The sequence below is a fragment of the Choloepus didactylus genome, chromosome 2 (assembly GCF_015220235.1).
Source record: "Choloepus didactylus isolate mChoDid1 chromosome 2, mChoDid1.pri, whole genome shotgun sequence".
Classification (NCBI taxonomy): domain Eukaryota; kingdom Metazoa; phylum Chordata; class Mammalia; order Pilosa; family Megalonychidae; genus Choloepus; species Choloepus didactylus.
Window position 1 is genome coordinate 158896069 of NC_051308.1, and position 26717 is coordinate 158922785.

The 26717-nt window shown below is 35.4% G+C and overlaps 1 protein-coding gene across 1 annotated transcript in view; it reads right to left on the bottom strand.

Annotated features, from left to right (window-relative positions):
- The window catches only part of SPATA1 (spermatogenesis associated 1), a 91772-nt gene that overhangs the window by 55628 nt on the left and 9427 nt on the right, over nt 1–26717 (bottom strand). Inside the window, 5 exon segments of the mRNA XM_037826763.1 lie at nt 8603–8834; nt 8928–8981; nt 11895–12012; nt 13468–13574; nt 21483–21663. Of these exon segments, the coding sequence (XP_037682691.1) occupies nt 8603–8834; nt 8928–8981; nt 11895–12012; nt 13468–13574; nt 21483–21518 (547 nt within the window). The 5' untranslated portion in view covers nt 21519–21663.

A 26717-nucleotide genomic window follows, 5' to 3' on the forward strand; every position in this document is an offset into this window, starting at 1 on the left:
TGGCATTGGACCAGTCAGTAAGGACAACACAAAGGGATTTTCTAAAGATATATTCAATGTAAAATGAACAAGAAATGGGATATACCACCTGTTGAAAAGCTAATAGTAACTCAACAATAAAAAGACAATCCAATTTAAAAATTGGTAAAGGACTTGAATAGATATTCCTTCAAAGAAGATAAACAAATGGCCAATAAGTACATGAAAAGATGCACAATGTCATTAGCCATTAGGGAAATGCAAATCAAAACCACAATGAGACATCCCTTCACACACAGCAGGATGGCTATTATTTAAAAAACTGAAAATAACAATTGTTGTCAATGATGTGAAGAAACAGGAACTCTTGGGCATTGCTGATGGGAATGTAGAATGGTGCCACCACTGTGAAAACAGTTTGACATTTCCTCAAAAAGTTAAACACAGAATTACCATATGACCTGGTGATTTTACTTGTAGGTATATAACCCAAAGAACTGACAACAGGGACTCAGACATTTACACCATATTCACAGAACATTATTCATAATAGCCAAATGGAAGAAACAACTCAATAATCCATCAACAGATGAATGGACAAACAAAATGTGATATATCCATACAATGGAATACTACTCAGCCATAAAAAGGAATGAAGTTCTGATACATGCTACAATATGGATGCACCTTGAAACATTATGCTAAGTGAAATAAGTCTGATAGAAAAAGGCAAATGTTTGGTTCCACTTACATGAAATATCTATAATAAGCAAATTCAAAGACACAGAAAGCAGAATAGAGGTTACCAGTGCTGGGGGTGGGGGAGGGGGTCGGACTGGGGAGTTATTGCTGTAAGGTTAAAGAGTTTCTGCTTTGGGCAATGAATGAATTTTAGTAATGGAGGGTGGTGATGGTAGCACAACACTACAAAAGTAATTACTGCCACTGAATTGTACACTTAAAAATGGTTAAAATAGAAAATTTATGTTATGTATAAATGTTACAATTTTTTTAAAAAGCTAATAATAGCATACTACTCCAACCTACCCAAAAAAGGAAACAAGAATGCAAAACTCACTAGATTTCAAGTTACTTTTTCTTAAGGATATAGGGCATGAATGTTTTCCTAGTAACAGCTTAGAGCCTGATGCACTATGCCATTTAATACCTATGCAATTTACTTACTTCTGAAAAATCATAATACAATGTATCAAGAGCTATAGTAGGTAAGCATATAAAATGTCATAAATTCACAGAAAACAGAGCAATAACTGAAACTGAGTTTTGAACTGAGATGTTTGCTGGAAAAAGAAGAGAGTAAGGGGAATTTAACCAATGAAAATGACATGTGCAAGGCACAGAGTACTAATATGTGTAGCATATTTCGCAAATAGTGTAAAGTCTGGTATGACTCTAGCACAGTGTTGTAAACTCTTACTTGTAAGAGTTCAAGTACTGGCATTGTCACAGTAGTTGTGCCCCTAGGTAAGTTATTTCTCTAAGCTTCAATTTCCTTATCTCTAAAGTGGCATGGTGCATGTAAAACATCTAGCATAGTGTCCTCTTTTAGAAGTCTCTTGACTTCAAGTTATGATTTCTATCCCATCCCCACTTTCCTAGATGAGGTCCTTATTACCTCAGTCTGTTCTCCATACTGCCACCTAAGCTGTTTTTCTAGAGCTCAAATACAATCATGCCACTCCTGTTAAAAACTTCAGATGGCTCCATGACAGTTTGGAATTTCTGGAAGCCCCAGACACAAAGGGAAGTCTGTACTCATTAGCAAGTTATTTTCCACATGCCTGTATTAGCTGCTTACAAGAAATACTGAAGGAAAGGAAGGATACCTGAGAAAGCTCTCCATCAGTGGTCCATGGGTATGAAATCCTGTCTATCTCTGGGCACCCTTCTCTCATACAAAGCAAAAGCTTTAAGCTCTTTGAGGACCAGGAAACTGCCACCACAGGACCTGCCTTTCCCCAGTATGAGTCTTGCACTGAGTAACAAGCAAATTCTAGCACTGGCAAATGGGCAAGAAACCCTCTGAATACCGATCTTAGGTAAAGGCTGAGGGAAGAGTAGGAGCAAAAGCTGTCTGCCTCTGGGGGAAGAGGAAGAAAGTCTCTTGGGTCCAGAACCCTGCACTGATACAAATCGTTGGTCTACTACCACTTGGTGAGGACAAAGGGACTATCTCCTACAAGAATGCTCAGAAATCCCTACCCCCAAAGCTCCAGAGCACAGAGCCTATCAAAAATGAGGCTGGGCTAGAAGAATCAAGAACCCCCTGTGCCGGTCTGGATATATTATGTCCCCTAGAAAAGCCACATTCTTTAACTCAATCTTGTGGGGGCAGACTGACTAGTCTGTTCATTAGAGTAGAACCTCTGATTGAATTATTTCAATGGAGGTGTGGACCCTGCCCCTTCAGGGTTGGTCTTAATTAGATCACTGGAGTCCTTTAAAGAAGCTGAGAAAGAAATTTTGGACACAGCCATTGAAAGCTGATGCTTGGAGATGCTTAGAGTTGCAGACAGAAAGATGTTGGAGATGCTAAGCTAAGAGAGGAAGCCCAGAGTTTGCCCTGGAGAAGCTAAAAGAGAACTCTCAGACATTTAGAGAGAAACATCCTGAGAGAAAGAAGCAAGGGCACACAGGAACTGAGAGAGAGGAGTGAAGACAGAAGCCCAGAAACATTTTGGAGAAAGCCATTTTGCAACATAACCCAGAAGCAAAGAACCAGTAGACTCCAGCTACGTGCCTTCCCAGCTGACAGAGATGTTCTGGATGCCACTGGCCTTCCATCAGTGAAGGTATCCTCTTGCTGATGCCTTAGTTTGGACACTTTTATGGCCTTAGAACTTTAAATTTGCAACTGAATAAATCCCCTTTATAAAAGCCAATCCATTTCTGTTACATTGCATAATGGCAGCTCTAGCAAACCAGAACATCCTCCTACCCTCACTATGAGCCTCAATCCAAGTAAATTCAACAACAGTCTACTGTTGAGGGAAGGGCAAGAGTATGCAAAGATCCTCCTCTTTGGTGCAGGCATGCGGGGGCTGATGGATAACTGAAGGTGCAGCAGGAACACTGAAAAAAACCCTCTGACAAGTCAGGTCCCAGACTAAACACAAGGTAGAAGCAGCCCATCACTGGAGAAATTTGAAGTCTATGATGCAATGAAGATAACTACAGCAATCACAAAACCCAAACCCAGCTCAATGACTAACTAAATTGGCTCAGTCCCCTTCTCTCTCCCCACACTAACAGCATGATAAAAGAAGAGGCATGCCTATTTTTAGGCATAAGTACTATTTACCTTAGTTTCTGTTTCATACAGGATATACAAGATTCAGTAAATATTTACAAGGCACACCAGCAAATCTACAACCCACAATCAAGAGATAAAACAGACAAAAGAAACAGATTCAGAAATGGCCCAAGTGTTGAAATAATCAGACAAGGATTTGAAAATAACTGTGTAAATATTGTAAAGGTCTAGTGTAAATGATGCTCTACATGCAAGAACAAGAGAATTTCAGCAGAGTAGAAAGTATCAAAGAGAGTCAAATGGAAAGGCTATGAATTCTTTTAAAAACATGATATCAGAGATGAAAATTAATTTGATGGGCTTATCAGCAGAATGTACACAATAGAAATCACTGAACTTCAAGATAGGCCAACAGCAATTATCCAAACTGAAATACAAAAAGAAAAATATATGTGTGCATGTGGGGGGTGTGGCAAACAGTATCCAAGAGCCATGGGACAATAAAAAATGGCCTAATATGTAACTGGAGTTCTAGAAGAAAAGAGAGAGAACAGGCAGAAGAAATATTTTAAAATATAGTAAGAGAAAACAAAACAAAGATCTGTGAGTGCAGAGAACCCCAAATAGGATTTAAATAAAAATCTAATAAAGTACTAGACACATCATAATCATTTTGTTGAAAAGCAAAGTTAAATCTTAAAGAAGGCAGAGAAAAAAAGAAACACAATTAAGAAATACAACAGACTTTTCCACAGATATTATGCAATCCATAAGATAATAGAGAGATATCTTTAAACACCAAAGAAAAAATAGCAAACAAAACCTGTGAACTCAGAATTTTATACTCAGTAAAAACATCTTTCGAAAATGAAGATCAAATAAAGTTTTTTTAGATAATAAATAAAAGTAGAGAGAATTCATTCCCAGCAGACTTTGAACTACAAAAAATGTTAAAGAAGTTTTTCAGATAGAAGGAAATGGTAACACTGAGGGTAAAGATAAAGGTAATTTCTTCTTTAAAAAAATAATTGACTATCTAAAGTAAAAATCGTAACTATGTATTGTGGAGTTTATAACATATACAGAAGTAAATGTATGATAAAAATAGCACAGGAGATGCAAGGGAAGAAATAGAAGTATACTGCTATAAGGTTCTTAGATGATATGCGAAGTTGTATATAATTTGAAGGTAAGATTCCAATTAAAGGTATGTAATGTATACCTTAGATCAGGAGTCAGCAAACTTTTTATTAATAGTTTAGACTTGCAGATCATATGGTTTCTGCCACAACTACTCTACTCTGTCACTGTAGTGCAAAGGCAGCTATTATCAATATATATATAAATGGGCATAGCCATGTTTCAATTAAACTTTATTTACAAACAACAGGATACAGGACATATATTATAATAAAATAAAAATAATAGGTGTTTACTGACTCCTTCCCTAAAGCAACCCCTAAAAATATTTAAAATGAGGTATAACTAAAATAAACCAAAAATGGAGATAAAACGGAATCATAAAACCTACTCAATCCAAAATAAGGCAAAAAAAGAAAAAGAAAACAGATGAGACAAATAAAAAACAAATACCCAGAGAGTAGATTTAAAACCAATTGTATAAAAAACGACATTAAATTTAAATGGTCCAAACACCCAAATTAAAACGCAAAGATTGTCAATTTGGTTTAAAAAGAAAAAAAAAAGGAAGACAACCTTATTATGTGTTGTCTCAAGAAATTCACTTTGAATATAAAGTCATAATAAATTAAAAGAAAAAGAATAGAGAAAGTTATACCACGTAAGCACTAATCAAAAGAAAGCTAGAGTAGCCACACTAATATCAGACTAAGTAAACTTCAAAATTAGGACAGTTACCAGAAATAAAGAGGAACATAACATAATAAATCTATTCATCAAGAATAGATAATCCTACATATGCATGCACCTTATAATAAGACTGAAAGATATATAAAAACTGATGAGATGCTTGGAGACTTCAACACTCCTCTCAGCAATTGATAAAGCCTGTAGACAAAATTTAAGAACTTCTTTCATCAAAAGAGCAGAACAAGAAGACAAACCACAAACTAAAATCTAGAATATGTATATATATATATATATGTATGTGTGTATACACTTATGAATCAATGTTTTGAAAGAAAGAACAGAATATGGGCAAAAGACATGAAGGGTATTTCATGAAGATAAATCCAAATCCAACTGACCGTTAAACATACATTTAAAGTGTCCATATATATATATATATACATATTTGAAAGTGGTTTAAAGGAGAAATTTTAGGTTGTATATATTACTAGAATAAAAATTTAAAAAACAAACTTAGGACTGTACAACATAAACAGTGAACAAATAATATTTTTTCATCAATTGTAACATCTGTACCACATTAATGCAAGGTGTTAATAATAGGGGGGCGTAAATGGAAACTGTATTTTCTGCATGATTTTTCTGTAAACCTACAACTTCTCTAATTAAAAAAAAAAGTAAAAATATGCTCAAAGAGAACTTTTAGTAAAGAAAAAGAAAATATTTGTAATTAAAAATTTATTGTAAGGCTATAACAGCAGATTAGACACAGATAAAGAGAGAATAAGACAGTTACAGAAGATAGATCTGAGGAAATTGCCCAGAATGTAGAACAGAGAAACAAGGCAACAGGAAATGTCCAATACAGTGACAAGGTTATGGTTCAAAAGGAACTTTCAGACATATATGCTGAGTATGACCACTTTGTAAAATAAATGGACATTTTTAATAAAGTTGAATATGTGCATACAATGCCAATCCTTTGTAAACTCCCTAAAAATACTCTTGCATGTGTACATTTAAGAGGAAGGTACAAAAAATGCCCATTAACAACATAACTGTAATAGCCCCCAAATAGAAACAAATAAAATATCCATCAGCAGAAAAGGTAAATAAATTATATTCATACAATGGAAGAGTACACAAAAATGAAAATAAATGAAATAGTGTTACATCTGACAACATGGCTTAATTTCATTTTCATTATTAAATATTGAGTAAAAGAAGTAAGTCTGAGGAAAATACTTTCAGTAGGACTCTACTTATATAAGATTCAAAACAGGCAAAACTTAACTATTTTGCTTAGGAATACATATACAAGTTATAAAACTATGAAGAAAAGCAAAAAAATAATTATCACAATAATCAAAGTAGTAGCTATCACTATTGGGGGTAGGAAGAGAATGTGACTAAAGAGAGGCATATAAGGTTGGAAAGCCTTCTAAGAAGAAGAAGAAAAACAACAAAAAAACTATTATCTTGGGAGGCATAAGTAAACTTCTAAAAAAAAAAAAGACAAACGTATGAAGCTGTATTTTAAAAAAATTTCACTATGGCACTATTCATAACAGCAAAAGCATTAATGCATCATGGAAAAATAAATTATGGGATAGGGAATTTTATAATGATGTAGATCTATATTTATCAGTATGAAATATCTGATATATTCTAAAAGAGGCTTTAAAAGAGTTCATGTGTTCTCATTTTTTAAAAATAAAAAATGTTCATAAATAAATAAAAATTAAAAACTAGGGAAAAAAACACGGAAGAATATATTCCAAGAATATAAAGTACTAACAGAAGCTATCCCTGGGTGGTGGGATTATTACCAATCTTTATTTTCTCCTTTATGCTTATCACTGTTTCCTAAAACTGCTTAAAACAAGCATACACTGACATCTCATTTATAGTTGATTTTTTTTTTGGAGTAAAACACTCAGAAATTAATACCACTTAAAAACTAAACTTGTACAAATTCATAGACTTAAAAACTTCCACCAAAGTTTTTTTTGGGTTTTGTGCAGTATTGTCTGGAATTTGGCTAGGGCCCAGGGTGTGAAATACACCACCACTCACAGCTTTATGGAGGGCAACTGCCCACACCACTGGCCACCTGAACCTGTACTATTCAGGAATACTGAAACCCCTCTCTGGAATTTTTGTGTTTTTTTTTCCTTTAACTTTTAAGTGACACCATGACTGAAAAGTAATATTTAATGTTGCAGAGACAACCCAAGATAAAGAAGTAAGTAAAGACTTTACCTGATGGGTGTCAGTAATGAAATAGGTGAATCTCATCCACATGTCTCACTTTGGTAATAGCACATTAGAACAGTAAGTATTAAATATGCCTAAGTGCAAAGTATGGAACATCATTGGGTATAACACAGACTTAGAATACAAGGATTGCTATCATTGAAGATGGAGAAAAATGTAAATGGTAAAAGATTAGTGTATTCTGCAGCTGTAATAGATTCATTAGTATGGGAGAGTTTATTTTATTTATAAATGTTTAGTATGTCTGCTTTCCTCTTATAACAGGTTATTTTCTGTATGCAATATGGTAAAAAAAAGTTCAACTTATTTTTTTTTCTCAGTCTATTCTTGGAATTTAGTACCAATTTTATTTACATATTTTTAAGTTTAATTTTGATTTACACATTTTAAAATTCCTACCACTTTTTTTTTCCCCAAGAATAAGAGTTCTAATGATAAAAAGAAAAAAAAAAAAAAGAAAAAAAAATTACAGCACAAAGGGGTTTTGACAGGGCACCCAAGCTGATTTTCTTAGTTTGGTTTGGCCTGAATTCCCAAGTGGCTCAGCATTCTCCAAGTTCACATGGGCCATGATACTGGGAGGAAGGAGGACTGGACTTTGAGAGAGTGTGTATGGAGTGTAGATGGTAGCAGATGTGGCACTATATCTGGCAGTTCTGGCCCCTCAAGTTGCCTTGCTAGGCCCACTGGGTGGCAGGCCTTCCTTAATGGGGGGTGGGGGGAGGAATCTAATCATCAGTAAACTGATGGGTAGACACAGATAAAAATAAAAATATTCTTTGAAATACAAACATACCCCCACAATGAGGTAATAATAAGGTTGTTTGTGCCTTCATTTGACATTATTTTCCTGCATAAAATCACTCCAGCCTCTGAATAACACCAAAGTTTTATGCAGTAATCACTTTCTCTTCCCCTTTAGACTTAATTTTTTCTTAAGAATCTGGAATTATTTTATTTTAAAAGAAGAAAAGTTGGTAATTTATCTAAGTGCTATAACTATTTTAATTATATTTAAAAATTTTTTCTCACAGTACTTAAATTTGTGTTTTTCCCACCTGGTGAAAACCTAAAGAAATCCCCAAATTAAACTGTAGCTTTCCTTTTATACTACCCATATTTGTAGCTTTCCTTTCATACTAACCATATTTGTAAGGCTGAGTTTGCCTAGAATTTGCTCACAGACCTAACTGCTGAAATGAACTATAACTTCTTTGTTTTTCCCATTCCAGTTAAAATCACCTTCTTCCTGATTCTGGTTAAAAAGCTCTTTCAAAGTGTTTTCTAAAAAACTGGAATCTGTTCCAGGTTCTTCCTTTGACACAGTTACACTAACTGGTCTGTGGATTGTTCCATCAGCCTCCACAACACCACTAGTAGACTGCCGCCCAAATAAAGTAACTGTTGATGATGCTGAATAAATATTTCCTAAATGGTCCATTATGGGAAGCAAATATAATTCTGGTTGAAGGGCCTAAAACATATAAGAAATTTTTAAAAATTAGATTGTAATTAAAAAACAGTATGTTTAAAATTTAATATAATTTTAAAATGTCACATTACATACATATGGAGGAGCAAATGATTTGAGTTTCAGTTCTGATTCTTGCTTTGCCTTCACCTAAAAAAAATAAATAAATAAAAAATTAAAGGTTTTGTAATTTTTCTCAATTATTTTTGCCTCCATATTTTTTGAAGAAAACATATACCTGATGCATATAAATGAAATTTGAAAGCTAATAACTAAGGCTAAATTCTAGAAAATGTAGAATATAATCCTATTTCTACTCACTGTACCAGATATAATAGAAATTCTGTGTACTTTAATAATAGTAATTATGACTATCACTTGCATGGATGCATCATATGCCAGACACTACTCTAAGTGCTTTACATATATTATTTTGTTTAATCCTCACCACTCTAGGCAATAGACACTATTATCCCTAACTTACAGGCAAGGAGATTGTGGCATAGAGAAGCAAAATAACCTGCCCAAGATTTTAAAACTAGTAAGTTTCCAAGTTAGGATTCAACATGAGGTATTCTGGGCTTTTAAACTTTATTTCCTATACATTCAACCCATAGAGTTCATTTGTTATATATGTATGTATTCAACAAATACTGAGAGCTTATATCCCAGGCAGTGTTCTACATGGTGACGACAGAGTGAGTGTTAAACAAAGATCCTGCTCTCCTGTAGCTTACATTCTAATTAGGAGAACAGGTGTTAAATATTAAACACAATTTAGAATTATATAAGTGCTTTATGAAAATAAAACATAATGATTCAATAGAGAGTAATTTGGAGAAAGAATACCTAACAATTAGATGGTCAGGGAAGGCCTTTGTAAAAAGATAATACTTGATATAGGGCTGGAGAAGGATAGAGGGATTAAGAGGTGACTGCTAAGAGGTATAGGGTTCTTCTTTTTGGAGTAATGAAAATGTTCTAAAATTGACTGTGGTGATGAATGCACACCTCTGTGATTATGCTAAAAACCTCTGTACACTTTGGAAGCACTGTATTGTATGTGGAAAAAAAAACTACCTAAGAGAATTAAAAAAAAAAGGTAATACTTAAGCTGAGGACTGAATTATAAAAAGAAGCCAGCCAACAAAAATCAAGGGGAGGTGATTTCCAGGTAAATGCAAGGACCATAAATCAGAAATGAGTTTGCCATATTTGAGAACCAAAGGATTACACTTGTGGCTGAAGTATAATCCAGGGAAAAATGGTAATACGTGATACCTAAGAGGCAGCCCATTCCTTAGGCCCTTCTTACTTCCTGCATGAGCCACTGCAAGAGCCTCCAAGTTGGAATCCCTGACTGTAGTTCATTACCACTTCAGTGCATCCTTCTTAGTGAGGCCCAATTAATTTTACTGAAGACTATGATCATTTTGCTTTCTTGCTCAAAACTCCAAAGTCTCAGAAAAAAAAGTCTAAACTCATTTATCTGGCATTCAAGATCTTCGCAACTACTTTTACAATTTGTTCCCCATTATACCATTTTGCAAAGTCAATACTCCAGTAAAAAATGAACCATTTACTCTTTCTCAGTTATCTGCTTTTCCACTCCTATGATCATTCTATTTTCTCTGCTTAAAAAACTTGGCCCACTCTTCATTTTTCAAGACCCAAATATCTTTCAATGCCTAAATGAGTATCACTTCTTCCTCAAAGTTCTCTACCCCTTCCTCTTCTGCTGCTGAAAGTAATCTCTTTTTCCTCTGAATATCCAAAATATGCTATTTAAAATTAATTATTTATATATTTGATCTTTATTACTACATTGAACACCTTTAGGACAGAATCCATGTCCAACTATTTTTACTAGTTTTGCATATAGAAAACCTCAAAAAATATTTGTCAAAAATTATAAAATATTATGAGGATTTTAGAAGTTGACCAAAATTATCTTGAAGATCCCTTCCACCCTTGGATTCTGTGATTGATATTTTGTATATTTACATATCATGAAACAGAACAAAAAGTTATTAGAGTTGTTTCTCTTCATACCTATACGAGGAAAACCAACTTAATGATCACTAAATAATACGCTGGCATACTAAATGGATCCCTAATGACGAAAATCTTCCTCAGATTTAGCTGCTGATATAAAGAATCTTATGTAGTAAATTTCTCTATAATAGTACTTTGGGGGAAAATGCTTAATTTTTTCTATTATTATTCATTATTTAATTTTTTCAATGAATATTTAATGCCTCTAAGTGCAAAGCACCTTGCTTGAAACTGATCTTAAAAACAATGGTGAATAAAATTCTTAACCACAGGAGCTACAATCTAATGGTAGAATTATATATTAAACAAATAATCATATAAAATACATAATAATGACATAGTGTGTTAACTAGAGTGGAACAGGAATATAACACATTTTAAAGAGTTTAAATATAGAAAATCTTGATTAAAGAAATGAACTTTGTATAGATATGAGAAAGCAGGAACTCTGACATCTGATGGCTTGTTGGATTGGGAATTTCAGCTAAGAATAGCCTCTATTTAGAAAATCCTGATACTAAATCACAGAACTACAAATAGGAGTGTTCAATATAAATAGTTGGCAACAAAAAATATGTTGGCACCGTATCATTTTCACACCAAAGTAGGCTAATTGAAGCCCAAGCAATGAGAACCCATTTTTTTCCAGAACGTAAGACACAGGTACTTGTTAAAAAAAATTTTTACACACTATCATTTCAATTTTTAAAAAACATATATTACTTATATAATCTGATTTTAAATTTATCTTCCTCTTCTTCCCAAGGAAATTCACACACACACACACACACACACAAACCTACATCATTTTAGTATCTGATAATATTCCAGTCAGGCCCATCTTTTCTTGATGAACTGTGTGCTTAGCGATATTTCCATGTCATTAACTATGATTGAGATTACACATCCCATAGTATGTTAAGGAGCTACGTTGATAAACATTTCAGAAACATAATTTGTTAAGGTATGCTGTTTTTATTCAGAAGGAAAAATATTAATAAAACTTACCACAGCTAGATTATTTCCTATGCATTTCAGAAATAAAAATTTTTCTGCAACAGCATCTTCACCAAGGAACTCACCAAGACGCTCTCTCAGGGCTTGTAAAGTAAGCTGAGGAGACACTCTGAAATATCATGACATTCCCTTATAATATAAAGTTAAATAGATTTTGGCTAGCCAAACAATTCAATAACTTTAGTCATATCATTGTATTTGATTTAATGTATTAGACAGGGCTTAATAAACTAAGTTTTTACAATGCCCATCACTTTGTGGGCCCTCAATAAGTGGTTTTTAAATGAATGAAGTTTTGAAGTTATGCAAATGAAAATTATTTACAAACATCCTTTTGTCCTGGAAAGGAAAATGCTTATTTACTTTTCTCATCCACCTCCAAATTTTACTGTTAAAATAAAACTCTGCTATGGAATTTACATACTTTTATACATATATTAAAGAATGATTTAGCCACAGATATTTATTTTGGAAATCTGGCAGGTTAAGCTAGTGCTTAAAAATTTCTTTGATCAGATATTGTAGACTCCTTATTTTTGTTCACTAAGAATGCTTCTCTCTTCAATGTCTAAAATTTAAAGCTACCATTTACGCTATTTTCTGAGTTCTTGTTTTTCTAAGATCTTGTGAAAAATGTAATATAATTAATTCATTCAATCAAAAAATATTTCTTGAGTACCTACTATGTGCCAGGCATTGTTCCAATCATAGGAATATTGCAATGAACAAAACAGACAAAAATTCCTGTACTCTTGGACCTTACAATCTAGTGGTTGGAGAGAAAAATTAACAAAATAAATAGATAAAAATTATAATTCATAAGACAGTGCTAAGTAATATAGAGATAAAGCAGGGAAGGGAGAAAAACAATGTAGCTACAATTTAAAATACAGTGGTCAGAGAAGGACTAAATAAAAAAACTACATTTGAATAAAGGCCTGAAAGAGGTGAGAAAACATAAGGAAAGGGAAGAAAGAACACTCTAGAAAAAAGCAACAAGTATAAGAGCCTTGATGTAGACCATGTCTGATGTGTTCCACAATAGAAAAGAGACTAAAGTGGTTAAAGCAAATCATGGGAAGATTAGGAAGCACTCAAGAGAGATAACAGACAATCAGATCACATAGTAGCATGTGCTTTACTGTGTGTTAATGTGAACATATACATATACACACGTATAAATGTATATATTCTAAATATATATGTTCTGTTGTATAATTTTTAAACAGTTCAGTGAAGAGAGCATTGGGAATATACTGCTTTAACTACTATTCACAGATCTTCAATGGCTTTCTAATTTCAAATAAGTTCTCTCTTAATTTTTTTCTGTGTATAACCATAGGAATTCACAGGTTGTATAGTGTTTTCTGCATGGTACTACAATGGCCAAGTGATATCTGTTTCTTTAGCACTGTTTGATTTAACTAGTATATATCACTATTTATTGATAGTCTTCATTAAATTAGGAATTGGATCCATCTCATGGACGAGGTATTTTTTACTTATAATCTCATTTATAGATTCATTTTTCAGGCAGATTGTTACATGACCACAAAATACTTGCCTTATAAATCCAGCTGAAATGAATTTGTTAACAACTTCTATTGAAATGGTATTTAACTTATAGTTCCACGATCCTTCAGGGACGTAAAAAACATGAAGTTCCACCACCTGAATAAATTGAGAAGAACATTAGTTAAAATATTTTTAAAGTGAATAAAAAAAATGATTGATATCTTCTAGAATTTTATGTTTAATAAACGTAACTTGACCAAAAGAGGGGAAAGAAAGGTAACAAAATGTTACAGTGGCTGGAAGATTTCAAATAGGGTGGAGAGGCTATCCTGGAGGTTACTCTTATGCAAGCTCCAGCTAGACATCTCAAATGGCCACAATATGCCAAGCCCTAACCAACAATCATCCCAAAATACCCATGTCCCTATCTGAGACGCTATAAAATTTCACGCACTAAGTTTATTTTTCAGAAACTTAAATCCACTAGAGTATTTCTATGCTAGACGAGTCCTAAAACCCAGAGGCAACAGCCTCTTTAAGAACATCAACCAGATGCAGCCCTCTTCCCCAAAATGTTGACATACCTTTTTAATATGAACAAGTTAAGGTGGTCACTGCCTAGACACCCCTGAAGACTGAAAAAGTAACTAAACAAGAGGAAGGGGTAGCAACAGATAAGATTTAACAAAGGATTACGAATACTGAATCTTTATAAAAATAAATATATATATTTTTAGATGCTGGGGTATTAAAATAGCTAGTAGGAAATAACTGAAATGGTGGAATTGCAACCCATAACACTCTTCGAATACATTCACCCCTCTGAATAAACAAGCAAAAAACAAAATGAAGGTCCCAAAATTTGTTTTTAAGTTGATTGCTTGGCACTTGGAGCACACTTTCTCTAGGATACAAATTCATAGATGATGGCTCCTAGATTACTCTCACAAGACCATCTTTGACCTATGGTGTTCTTTCAATGGTATGATGGTTAGGTTCATTTGTCAACTTGGCCAGGTGATGGTGCCCAGGTGTCCAGTCAAGCAAGCACTGGCCTAACCATTATTGCAAGGACATTTGAGGCTGGTTTATTAAATCATCAGTCAATTGATTGCATCTGTGGCTGATTACATCAAGAAGGGAGTATCTTCTGCAAATGAGATAATTCAATCAGCTGGATTTAACCCAATCATTTGAAGACTTTTAAGGGAGAAGAAAGAGAACTTTCACCTCTTCTTCAGCCAGCTAGCCTCTCCTGGGGAGTTCACTGAAGATCTTCATCAGAGTTGCCAACTTGCTGCCTGCCCTAAGGAATTTGGACTCATGCATCCCCACAGTTGTGTGAGACACTTATAAAATCTCATATTTACAGATATCTCCTGTTGGTTCTGTTTCCCTAGAGAACCCTAACTAATACAGCTGGCTGCTGGCTGGTGAAATCGAACCTCCCAGTCTTGAAGCCTGGAACCTTTCCACACAGGAGTCTGGGAAACCCCAGACCCCGTCACAACAACAAGTTGGACTCTTGGTGTACAGTACCCCTTCACACACTCACACACACTCTCTCTCACACACACACACACACACGGAGCCAGCAGCTTCCAACATGTCTGGGGGCCACACACACACACACACAGACACACACACACAGACACACACACACACACACACACACACACGGAGCCAGCAGCTTCCAGCATGTCTGGGGGCCTGTGGCCTTGACTGGATTTTCCCCTGGTCTGGACCTTGCCCAGAGGGCTGCTGCAGTCCAGGATAGGTGAGATTGTGGGAAAGAGGTGGCCCAACAGCACTGTCTTCTGGGAAGATGAGGAAAGTACAGACTGGCAAGCTGCTTCTCTGCTCAATCTTCCACAGACTTTGAAAAGCACTGCTTTCCCTGTGATAGGCCCTGTGCCAGTTTGAATGTATCATGTCTCCCAAAATGCCATTATCTTTGATGCAATCTTGTGTGGGCCTTAATTTGGCTGGGAATTGCTGACAAAGCAAGTGCCAAAAGGAGACTTTCAATGCAAACTAAGGCAAAAATAAAATGTTAGAAAGGTGAGGGAAACTAACTTTCAAAATAATCTTATCAAGATAATCAAATGCCAAGAAACCAACAATAAAAAATCACAAGCCATATGAAGAAAAAAGAAGATATGGCCAAGTCAAATGGTCAAAATAAAAAGCCAGAGGAGACACAGAATTTGGAACAACTAATCAAAGATGTTCATACAAATCCCCTAAATAATTTCAGTGAGTTGGCTAAAGAGATAAAGGATATCAAGAGGACACGAGAAGAGCATAAAAGAGAATCTGAAAGAATAAATAGAAAAATAGCAGATCTTATGGAAATGAAAGATACTGTAAATCAAATTAAAAATATACTAGAGGCACACAACAGATTTGAGGTGGCAGAAGAGTAAGCAAACTAGAGGACAGAGCAACTGCATTTGAATGCACAAAAGACCAAATGGTGAAAAACATGGAAAAATTTGAATTGGATCTTGGGGAAATGATAGACAACATGAAACGCACAAATATAAGAATGACTGGTGTCCCAGAAGGGGAAAAGAAGAGTAAAAGGCTAGGAAGATTATTTAAGAGATAATTGGGGAAAACTTCCCAACTCTTATAAAAAACATAAATATGCAGATCAAAGCCCAACAGATTCCAAGTAGAATAAATCCAAATAGACATAGTCCAAGACACATACTAATTAGACTATCTAATGTTGAAGAGAAGGAGAGAGTCCCAAGTGCAGCAAGAGAAAAGCGATTCACCACATACAAGGGAAGTCACATAAGATTAAGCACTGACTACTCATTGGGCACCATGGAAGCTAGAAAACAGTGGTATGATATATTTAAGATTCTGAAAAAGAAAAATTGCCAGCCAAAAAATTCTTTATCAAAGCAAAGCTGTACTTCAGATGTGGGGAAGAATTTAAAATTTTCACAGATAAAGAAATGCTTAAAGAATTTAATAAGAGATATCCCTGTAAGAAATACTAAAGGGAGATCTGCCATCTGAAAAAATGAGACAGGAAAGAGAGACTTGGAGGAGAATATAGAAAAGATGATTATCAGTAAGGGTAACTAAAAGGACAAAAAGAGAGAAAAATACTAGATCTTACAAATAAAAGGCAAGAGATAAAATGGATGAAGAAAGGACAGCTTGTACAGTAATAACATTGAATTAATGGACTGAACTCTCCAATAAAAAGACACAGATTGGCAGAATGGGAAAAAAAAATCTGTCTTTATGTTGTTTACAAGAGACTCACTTTAGACCCGTGCCGGTCTGAATGTATTACGTCTCCCAAAACGCCATTATCTTTGATGTAGTCTTGTGTGGGCAGACCTATCAGTGTTGATTAGACTGTAATTCTTTGAGTGTTTCCATGGAGATGTGCCCCACCCAACTATGGGTGATGACTCTGATTGGATAATTTCCATGGACATGTGACCCCAACCATTCAGGGTGGGTCTGAATTAGTTCACTGGAGCACTATATAAGCTCAAACAAAAAGAGCAAGCTTGCTACAGCCAAGAGGGATACTTGGAAGAACACACTGGAACTGAGAGAGGAGCTTCAGCTTACAGACACATTTTGGAGATGGCCTTTGAAAGCAGACTTTTGCTCCAGAGAAGCTAAGAGAGGACAAACGCCCCAAGAGCAATTAAGAGTGACATTTTTGAGGAACTGAGGCCTAGAGAAGAACATCCTGGGAGAAAGCCATTTTGAAACCAGAACTCCGGAGCAGACACCAGCCATGTGCCTTCCCAGCTAACAGAGGTTTTCCAGACACTACTGGCCATCCTCCAGTGAAGGTCCCAATTGTTGATGTGTTACCTTGGACACTTTATGGACTTAAGACTGTAACTGTGTAACCAAATAAACCCCCTTTTTATAAAAGCCAATCCATTTCTGGTGTTTTTGCATTCGGCAGCATTAGCAAACTAGAACAAGACCCAAAGATACAAATAGGTTGAAACTGAATGGATGGAAAAAGATATTCCATGCAAGCAATAACCAAAGAAAAAGCATGAGTGGCTATACTATTATAAGATAAAATAGGCTTTAAATGCAGAGATATTTTTATAAGATAAAAGAAAGGAACCTGTTACACTGCCAAAAATTTGTATTATTAATCTAGCGTGTGCTCCAGAGATAGAAGAGAATCCGGGTGGTACCCCGATTCTTGAGGAGGGTGGGGCAGAGAAGAAGTTGGTTTCCCCAATGTGTGGATATGTTGGAGCACTCACCCCAGCGTTTGGAGAGAAAAGGGCTGCCAAGGCGGCCCTTGGAAAAAGTTGGACTCCTGCTCTCTCAAGCTCCAAGGGTAAAACATCATTCAATAAATGACTCAGATGTTGAAATCCAATGGTGTTTGTCTTGTGGGTTTGCAGAATTCTTTTGGTCCTTTTAACTCTGCTTTCCTTTCAATTTCTCCCTATGGCAATGGGAACGTTTATCCTATAACTATCCCTCCTTTGTTTATTGGCAGCAGATAACTTGTTCTGAGTTTCACAGGCCCACATCTAGAGGAAAATGTTAGGACTTTGTACTTATCTATATTGTGATGGAATGAATGTATTTTTGTATTTGAAAAGAACATGTCTTTTGGGGGCCCAGGGGGTGAAATGTGTAGGTTTGGATATATTATGTCCCCCAGAAAATCCATATTCTTTAGAGCAATCTTGTGGGGGCAGACTGATTAGTCTGTTGATTAGGGTGGAACCTCTGGTTGAATTATTTCCATGGTGGTATGGTCCCTGCCAATTCACAGTAGATATTGATTAGTTCACTGGACTGCTTAAGAGAGCTCCAGAGCTGATGCTGATGCTTGTTGACACTTGGAGATGCTTTGAGATGCAGACAGAAGGACATCTGGAGATGCTAAGCTAAGAGATGAGGCTCAGAGTTTGCACCGGAGAAGCTAAGGACACCTTAGAGAGAAACGCCCTGGGATAAAGAAGCAAGGACACACAGGAGCTGGGAAGAGGATCAAAGACAAGTCCAGAAACATTTTGGAGGAAGCCATTTTGAAACACAACCCAGATGCAGTAGACCAGCCAACACCAACTATTTGCCTTACCAGCTGACATGAGGATTCTGGAACGCTATCGGCCATTCTTCAGTGAAGGTATCATCTTGTTGATGCTTTAGTTTGGACATTTCTATGGCCTTAGAACTGTAACTTTGTAACCTAAAAAATTCCCTTTATAAAAGCCAATCCATTTCTGATATTTTGCATAATGGCAGCCTCAGCAAGCTGGAATAGGTGGCCTGTGGTAAGAATACTGGAGCACCAAGATCAGTTTTCTTACCACAACTTTCACCCCCCCATCTACTTGTTCCATTGAGGTGACCCTGCGGAATCCTTATCCTTACATTTGGTCTCCCTATCATATGATGATTGCTGGCTCTCAGTACTTGAAAAAGCATAATACTGTGGTTTGGGGGAGTATTTTTGTTTCCCAGAATTCCAGGAAGAGCCTATTTGTGACCAGTGTTAGAGAAAGAAATAGTTGTTTTTACATAAAGTTATGTTTGTAAGTTTGTCTGTGCTTACATGTATTATACTTCTTTTCTATTAATGTTAGTTATGACCTCAATTAGAATCCTATTTATAAGAACATTTAAATTACTACAACAGAAACAGAATGATTACAGTGTCATATTTTAATCTAATGATGTTTGATTTGTGCTGCATATTAAAAGTTAAAGCATTTAAATGATCATACTCTAACTATAATACTAAAATCTGAAAAACCTTTAAAAGTTTGAAGTAAATCTGACCACTATTTATATGTTATTAATTTTTATAGGAGATAATGATTCTTGAGCTGATATTTTGCTCAAGTTATTTTCATAAACTAAGTAAATTACTTCTATACTTTTAATGATGGAAAATTAATCAAATATTTAAACATTTGTTTAGATCTGAGAGGGCTTGCTATATGCTGCATTTTCAGCACCAGAATAATTTAAAAGATTATTCCCTGAAATGCTTATAATTGTGCCTAAGAGTCTGCCCCTGAGTACCTCTTTGTTGCTCAGATGTGGCCCTCTCTCTCTAACCTTGGCAGGTGATCTAACTGCCCTCCCCCCTATGTGGGACCTGACTCCCAGGGGTGGAAATCTCCCTGGCAACGCAGGATATGATTCCCAGGGATGAATCTGGACCCAGCATCATGGGATGGAGAACATCTTCTTGACCAAAAGGGGGATGTGAAATGAAACGAAATAAAGCTTCAGTGGCTGAGAGATTTCAAATGGAGTCAAGAGAGGTCACTCTGGTGGACATTCTCACGCACTATATAGATAACACTTTTTAGGTTTTGATGTAGTGGAATAGCTAGAAGTAAATACCTGAAACTACAAAACTCCAACCCAGTAGCCTTGACTCTTGAAGATGATTGTATAACAATGTAGCTTACAAGAGGTGACAGTGTGACTATGAAAACCTTGTGGACTGCACCCCTTTATCCAGTGTATGGACAGATGAATAGATAAATGGGGACAAAAACTAAACAAAAAATAAGGTGGGAAGGGGGGATGATTTGGTATTCTTTTTTTATTTTTTATTCTTATTCTGATTCTTTCTGGTATAAGGAAAATGTTCAAAAATAGATTGGGGTGATGAATGCAAAACTATATGATGGTACTGTGAACAGCTGATTATACACCATGGATGACTGTATGGTATGCGAATATATCTCAATAAAACTGAATTTAAAAAAAAGATTATTCCTGGCTATACTATTAAATATTTGCAAAACCTTAAGAAGTGTGAAGTAAATATGACCTTATTTTCAGATAAATATATTAATATTTTACTGAAGAAAAATTGTTACTTGAACTAAACATTTTCCTGTTTGTTTTTACAAACCAAGTAAATTACTTGAATACTTTTGATGACACATCGTGAACCACAATTCAAAAAGCATTTGTATAGATCTTAATTCCATAATGGAATGAGTAGGCACTATAAAGAAAATGTAGTTAAGAAAAGACATCTTGATCTTTGAAACATTTTGGGATAAAAATTAATTATTGTCAATCTGTATTTATTCATTCAGTCAAAAGATATTTATTAAGTGCCTACTATACAGCAGCACTGTTCTAGCCACTAGGGATATACCACTGAATAAAACAGATAAAGATCCCTGTCTGCATGTAGCTTACATTTAAATGGGATACCAGGGCTGGAGCAAGGGTGCAGTGAGTGGAGAACTTACCTCTGGTGCAGAATTTTAGGGGGCACAAAAACTCAGTAATCAAGATAAATAATATTTTAAAAATCAAATTAATGTAAAAAAAATCCATGTGAACAAAACACCAATATTTTAAATAAAGATAGGAGCCAGGAGTGCTATTGGAGCCTAAAACAAAGGAAAAATATACATCCAGGTATATAATAGTTTTTTTACATATGGGTATTTCTATACATTTGAAAATGGGGAGAAGGTATTAGGGATTTGAAAAGAGAAGATATGAAATAATTGTCTAGAAGAGTGGGAGAGTGAATGAATGGGTGGCATATATATATATAATTGTCTAGAAGCAAAAAGTTCCACTTAAGATTTATGGTCATGAATTTAAAGTGAGACAAGTCCTTATGCTGGTATATTTCTCTCCAGCCACAGTTAGCTACTCAGGTATGGATGCAGAGTAGGTTGAGAGTTGGATTAATTAGGGTTGTAGTTTTGCCAAGGAGTACAATGAAGCAAGAGGGGTAAGGAGTCAAAAGCATGTGAAAGGGAATGATTAAAACTGCTGTATGAAATTTAAGCCAGGTACAGAGAACATCATAAGGTAAAGAATAGTAAAAAAGGTAAGACGATCGATGTATTGGAGGTGCCAATACAACTGGGGTAGAGAAAATGAGCTCAAGACACAGGGACTATAATCAGATAATGGGATACATGATATTGTGATCACGAGGGAGTCAATATGTAATACTTTATATAATTCATATTTTTGTTTTATAAAAATGTATCAAAAACAATGACAAACATGATTTTCTTAAATTTTAGTATAAAAAGATTATCTTACCTCTGATGAGGAAGGTCGACTTGAATTGAGTGACATACTCACCAATGTCTGAATGGGGTAATTATCTGTTGGAGTTTGTTTCCTTTTTTTTAATCTGTCTTCATTTAAGCAGTATTTGATAATAAAGATTACAACAAATTTTTTGGTTTGTTTAAGATAACATTCCACTCATTTCTGGTCTCTGATTCATCCAAAAGTGGAAAGAAAAAACATAAAGGCTTTAAAATAGATTCAAAATGAAAATTTAGAAATGTATATGATCTCATAATTATTCCAATTCAAAAAGACATATTACTAATAATCAGGGCTGGTAATTGTTATGAAATGAACACACATTTTATGCAATTCCTATTAAGTAAACTGATAAATTATTTTATAATGGACATGTGACCAAGACATGTTTTACTATTCTAAACTATAACTTTTCTCTTGGTCAAAATTAAGTTTAAAAATATAGTATTTTACATAAAGTAGAAATGAACTTTGGAAGCAGAAGAAATGAATTTATACAAATGGCTATAGAATGATGAAAACTATTTTACCATATGCATTTCTTCCTTGGCTTCAATACCTCAATAATAATAAAAGTGAACAATCATTCCAGATGAAAATGCCAGTCTTTAAATATATCAGGCTCTGTTTGAGTATTATTTCCTGTGTTTTTCCTCAGAGGATTTATGGCAGTTTACAAAAAATGGACATGATAAAATAAAAAAGGACATATATAACTAAAATAGAAAAGAATTTATTTTACTACTGAATCATTACTCTAAAATGAAGTCATCAAAGTGGGACAGTTCTTAATGATACACTAATCATTTGAACATCAAAACAGAAGCTTCTTCTTAATTATAAAGCACTCCTCCAACTTGGCTTATATTGAAACAGTGATTTAAATCCAACAAAACTTAAAATTCCTCTGTTCTGGAACTAACTAGCATTCTATGAAATCCTACTAGAGAAAACTGTTTTAATGGTACCAAAATAAAAATTCTTTCCTGGGATACACAATCTTCTAAATCTTCAAATATTACTTCCTATGTAGATTTCTTACACTAATTAAAACCTAAAATGTGATATTACATTAACTGTCTAAAACACTATTTAAATACATTTAGATACTTTCATTTCCATATCTATCCAAAAGTTCCTGCCACCATTGCACTAATATTAGTCTCTATTATGAACCTAAACAAAGCATGACAAATACATATATGGTTACTTCTGTATTTGATACAAATTAGTGGTAATAATCTGTAACAATTACCATATATAGGCATTCATTAATTAGCTGATATGCAAATTAGGAGACCAGAATTTTTTATTTTTGTGAATGCATTAAATACTTGATATTGTAATTCAGAATAAATTTTTAATTAAGCACACTCAAGACAGGTCAATCAAGACCTGTTTTACGGGGGTAAGATGGTGGCATAGAAAGGTGTGGAATTTAGTTAGTATTCTAGAGCAACTAGTAAATAGCAAGGAACAACTAGTAAATAGTCTGGAACAACTGTTTGGGGAACATCTGTGACCGGACACACATGGTACACCAGTCTGGAATGGGTGGAAGGCCTAAAAACATAGCATAAAACTGTAAGTAAAGCCCCCCAAACAGTAGTCAGCTCCCTTCCCCACTGGCACAGCAGGCTGATTTGGAACACTTCTCTGTCAGAAAAAGAAGCTGGCTCTACAAGGATCAAGAGAAGGTAGGGCAACCAAGCCCCAATTGTGGTTTTAACTAACAAATTTGGACTGCTGAGTACAAGCTATGCGCACAAATAAACCCGGAGTGAGTAGGAAAGGAAACTTGAGATCTCTCCAGGCAGAGAGGTGGTAGGGCTGACAGAAAAAGATAATAATAATAAAAATAAATAAATAAAAACAGAGGCTTTTGGAGTTGGCTGAGCTCAGAATATTGGAAGAGGGCTGTGACCCAAGAAAACTGGCACACAGAACCAGGTACCAACTCCAGCTTCTGACTGGCAAAACTGGGGTCTGGGGACTGACTCTGAACAGGGTACTTCTTCCTTTTTTATTTTTCTTTTCTCTCATTTTCAGTAGCTCATTAGAGAAAGCATCAGGCATTTTCAATTGTCAGCCCTGACCCAGGCAAGGGTGGAATTAAGATAGCCAGAGAGACAAAGGAAAAAGTCAAGTGAGAGAGATAATTCCCTAAAAGGCATATCTTCCCTAAGAAAAAGGGAGGCAGGGCCCAAGCTCAAGTGGCAGCCTACCCTGAGAGAATTCAGACTCCAGGACCTAAGGGAAAAAAGAAACAGAAACAGCTTAAGCTTGGCTTCTGACTCACCCTCAGTCCTTGGCAGGGACAGGGTCTGCTGAGAATTAAAGGCAACACACCTCTTCACACCAGTGGGGAGCTGTGGGCTGACAAGTACCACTTGCTGGCCAAGGAAGGAAAAACACAGAATCTAGAGGCCTCATAGGAAAGTCTGACAATCTTCTGAGTCTCATCCTCAGGGAAACCTGATACTGATTACACCATTCTCCTGAGACCTGGACATACCCAGTCTGGGAAAATTTGATTGAGGTAATAAAGGAAACCAGATGCCTAGATAACAAAAAATTATAAATCACACTAGAAAAAACAAAGATATGGCCCAGTCAAAGGAACAAACTTATACTTCAAATGAGATACAGAAGTTGAAATAACAAATTAAAGATGTTAAAAAATGTTAAATCAATTCAAAAATCAAATCAATAAGTTGAGGGACAATATGGCAAAAGAGATGAAGATATAAGACATTGGGGGAAACATAAGGAAGAACTTGAAAGTTTGAAAAAAGAATTGGCAGAACTTATGGGAATGAAAGGCACAACAGAAGAGATGAAAAACACAATGGAGATATATAACAACAGATTTTAAGAGGCAGAAGAAAGGATTCATGAACTGGAGAACAGGACATCTGAAATCCTACACAACCAAACAAATAGGGAAAAGAATAGAAAAATATGAGCAGGGTCTCACAGAACTGAAGGAGAACATGAAGCACATAAATACATGTCATAGGTGTCCCAGAAGGGGAAGAGAAGGAAAAAGGAACAGAAAGAATAATGGAGGAAATAATCACTGAAAATTTCCCATCTCTTATGAAAGACCTAAAATTACAGATCCAAGAAGCAGAGCATACCTGTGTCACTTTGAAACTGTTAAGAACACCAGAAAAGCCATGACCTTTTAATCCAGTCTTGTTGGGTGGAAACTGATGATTATTTCGATGGAGATGTGACTCACCCAACTGTGATGAGAACTTTGATTAAATTATTTCCACGAAGGCATGGCCCTGCCCATTCTGGGTGGGTCTTAATTAGATCACTGGAGTCCTTCAAAAGACCTCATGGAGACAGAAGCTCAGAGAAGCTGTGAGAGACATTTTGGAGAGAAGCTAATATATGTAATCCAGAGTCTGCCCCTGGGAGAAGCTAAGAGCTGACACAGACTCAGAAGCTTGGAGACATTGGAGACACAGGGAAATGCAGAACAAAGGATGTTTGGAATGCTAAGCTAAGAGATGAAGCCTAGAGTTTGCCCTGGAGAAGCTAAGAGAGAACCCTTAGATGCTTAGAGAGAAATACCCTGGGAGAACAAGCAAGGATGCACAGAAGCTGAGAGAGAGAAGCTGAGAGACAGAAGCCCAGAGACATTTTGGAGAAAGCAATTTTGAAACCAGAACCCAGGAGCAAAGGAACAGCAGATGCCAGCCACATGACTTCCCAACTAACAGATGTGTTGTGGATGCCACTGGCCTTTCCTCAATTAAGGTACCTCTTGTTGATGCCTTAGTTTGGACACTTAAATGGCCTGAGAACTATAAATCTGTGACCGAATAAATCCCCTTTTATAAAAGCCAATCCACTTCTGGTATTTTGCATAATGGAAGCTCTAGCAAACTGGAACAGAACCTCAAACAGAATTCATCTGAATAGACCTACTCCAAGACACTTAATAATCAGATTATCAAATGTCAAAGACAAAGAGAATTCTGAAAGCAGCAAGAGAAAAGCGATCCAACAAATAAATACAAGGGAAGCCTGATAAGACTACATGCAGATTTCTCAGTAGAAACCATGGAGGTGAGAAGGAAGTGGTATGACATATTGAAGATACTGAAAGAGAAAAAGTGCCAACCAAGAATTCTATATCCAGCAAAACTGTCCTTCAAAAATGAGGAAGAGTTTAAAACACTGAGAGAGTTTGTGAACAAGATACCTGCTCTACAAGAAATACTAAAGGGAGTACTACAGGCAATAAGAAAAGACAGGAGAAAGAGGTTTGGAGAAGAGTACAGAAATGAAGACTATCAGTAAGGGTAAAAAGAGAGTGAGAGGAAATAAAAACCAAATATGACATATAAAATCCAAAAGACAAAATGGTAGACAGTTGAGTGAAATTAGCCAGAAACAAAAGAACAAATAATGTACAGTCTCACCAATATGAAGTAACTTTAATGAGCAAACTTTGAGAGTTAAAGGTGAGAACACAGGTTATCAGGAGATAGAAATAGGTTAGAGATCAGGCATTTGATGCTGAAGGAGTACAGAATGTCGAACAGGATTGATTGTATAGATCTGGAAATGGATAGCACAATACTGTGTGATGGTAGCACAATACTATAAGCACTCTGAACAAAGAGGAGTGTGAGTACGATTGAAAGAGAGAGGCTAGAGGCATGCATGACACGAGAAGGAAAGATAGAAGATAAAGACTGTAATTGTATAACTTAGTGAAACCTAGAGTGGTCAATGATGGCAATTAAATGTACAAATATAAGAATGTTTTTCATGAGGGAGAACAAATGAATGTCAACTGTTCAAGGTGCTGAAAATTGGATGGTATTGAGGAAAAAATGCAATCAACACAAACTAGACTCTATAGTTAATAGCAACATTGTAATAAGCTCCCAATAATTGTAACAAAAGCAATACATGAAAGCTAAATGTCTATAAGAGGGGTTATAATGGAATTGGTGTTGTTTTTTGTCTGACCACTCCATTTCATTTTATTTTGTTTTATTTTTTCTCCTATCTTTTATTCTTCATTTTTTCCTCCTCTTCCTCTTTCTTTGTGTAAGAAATGGAAATGTCCTCATATAGATTGTTTTGGTGAATGCATAACTATGTGATTATACCTGGAAACACTGTTTACTTAGGATGGATTGCATGGTGTGTGAACAAGACTGTGTTTAAAAAATAAACAGAAGGAGGAAACGGAAG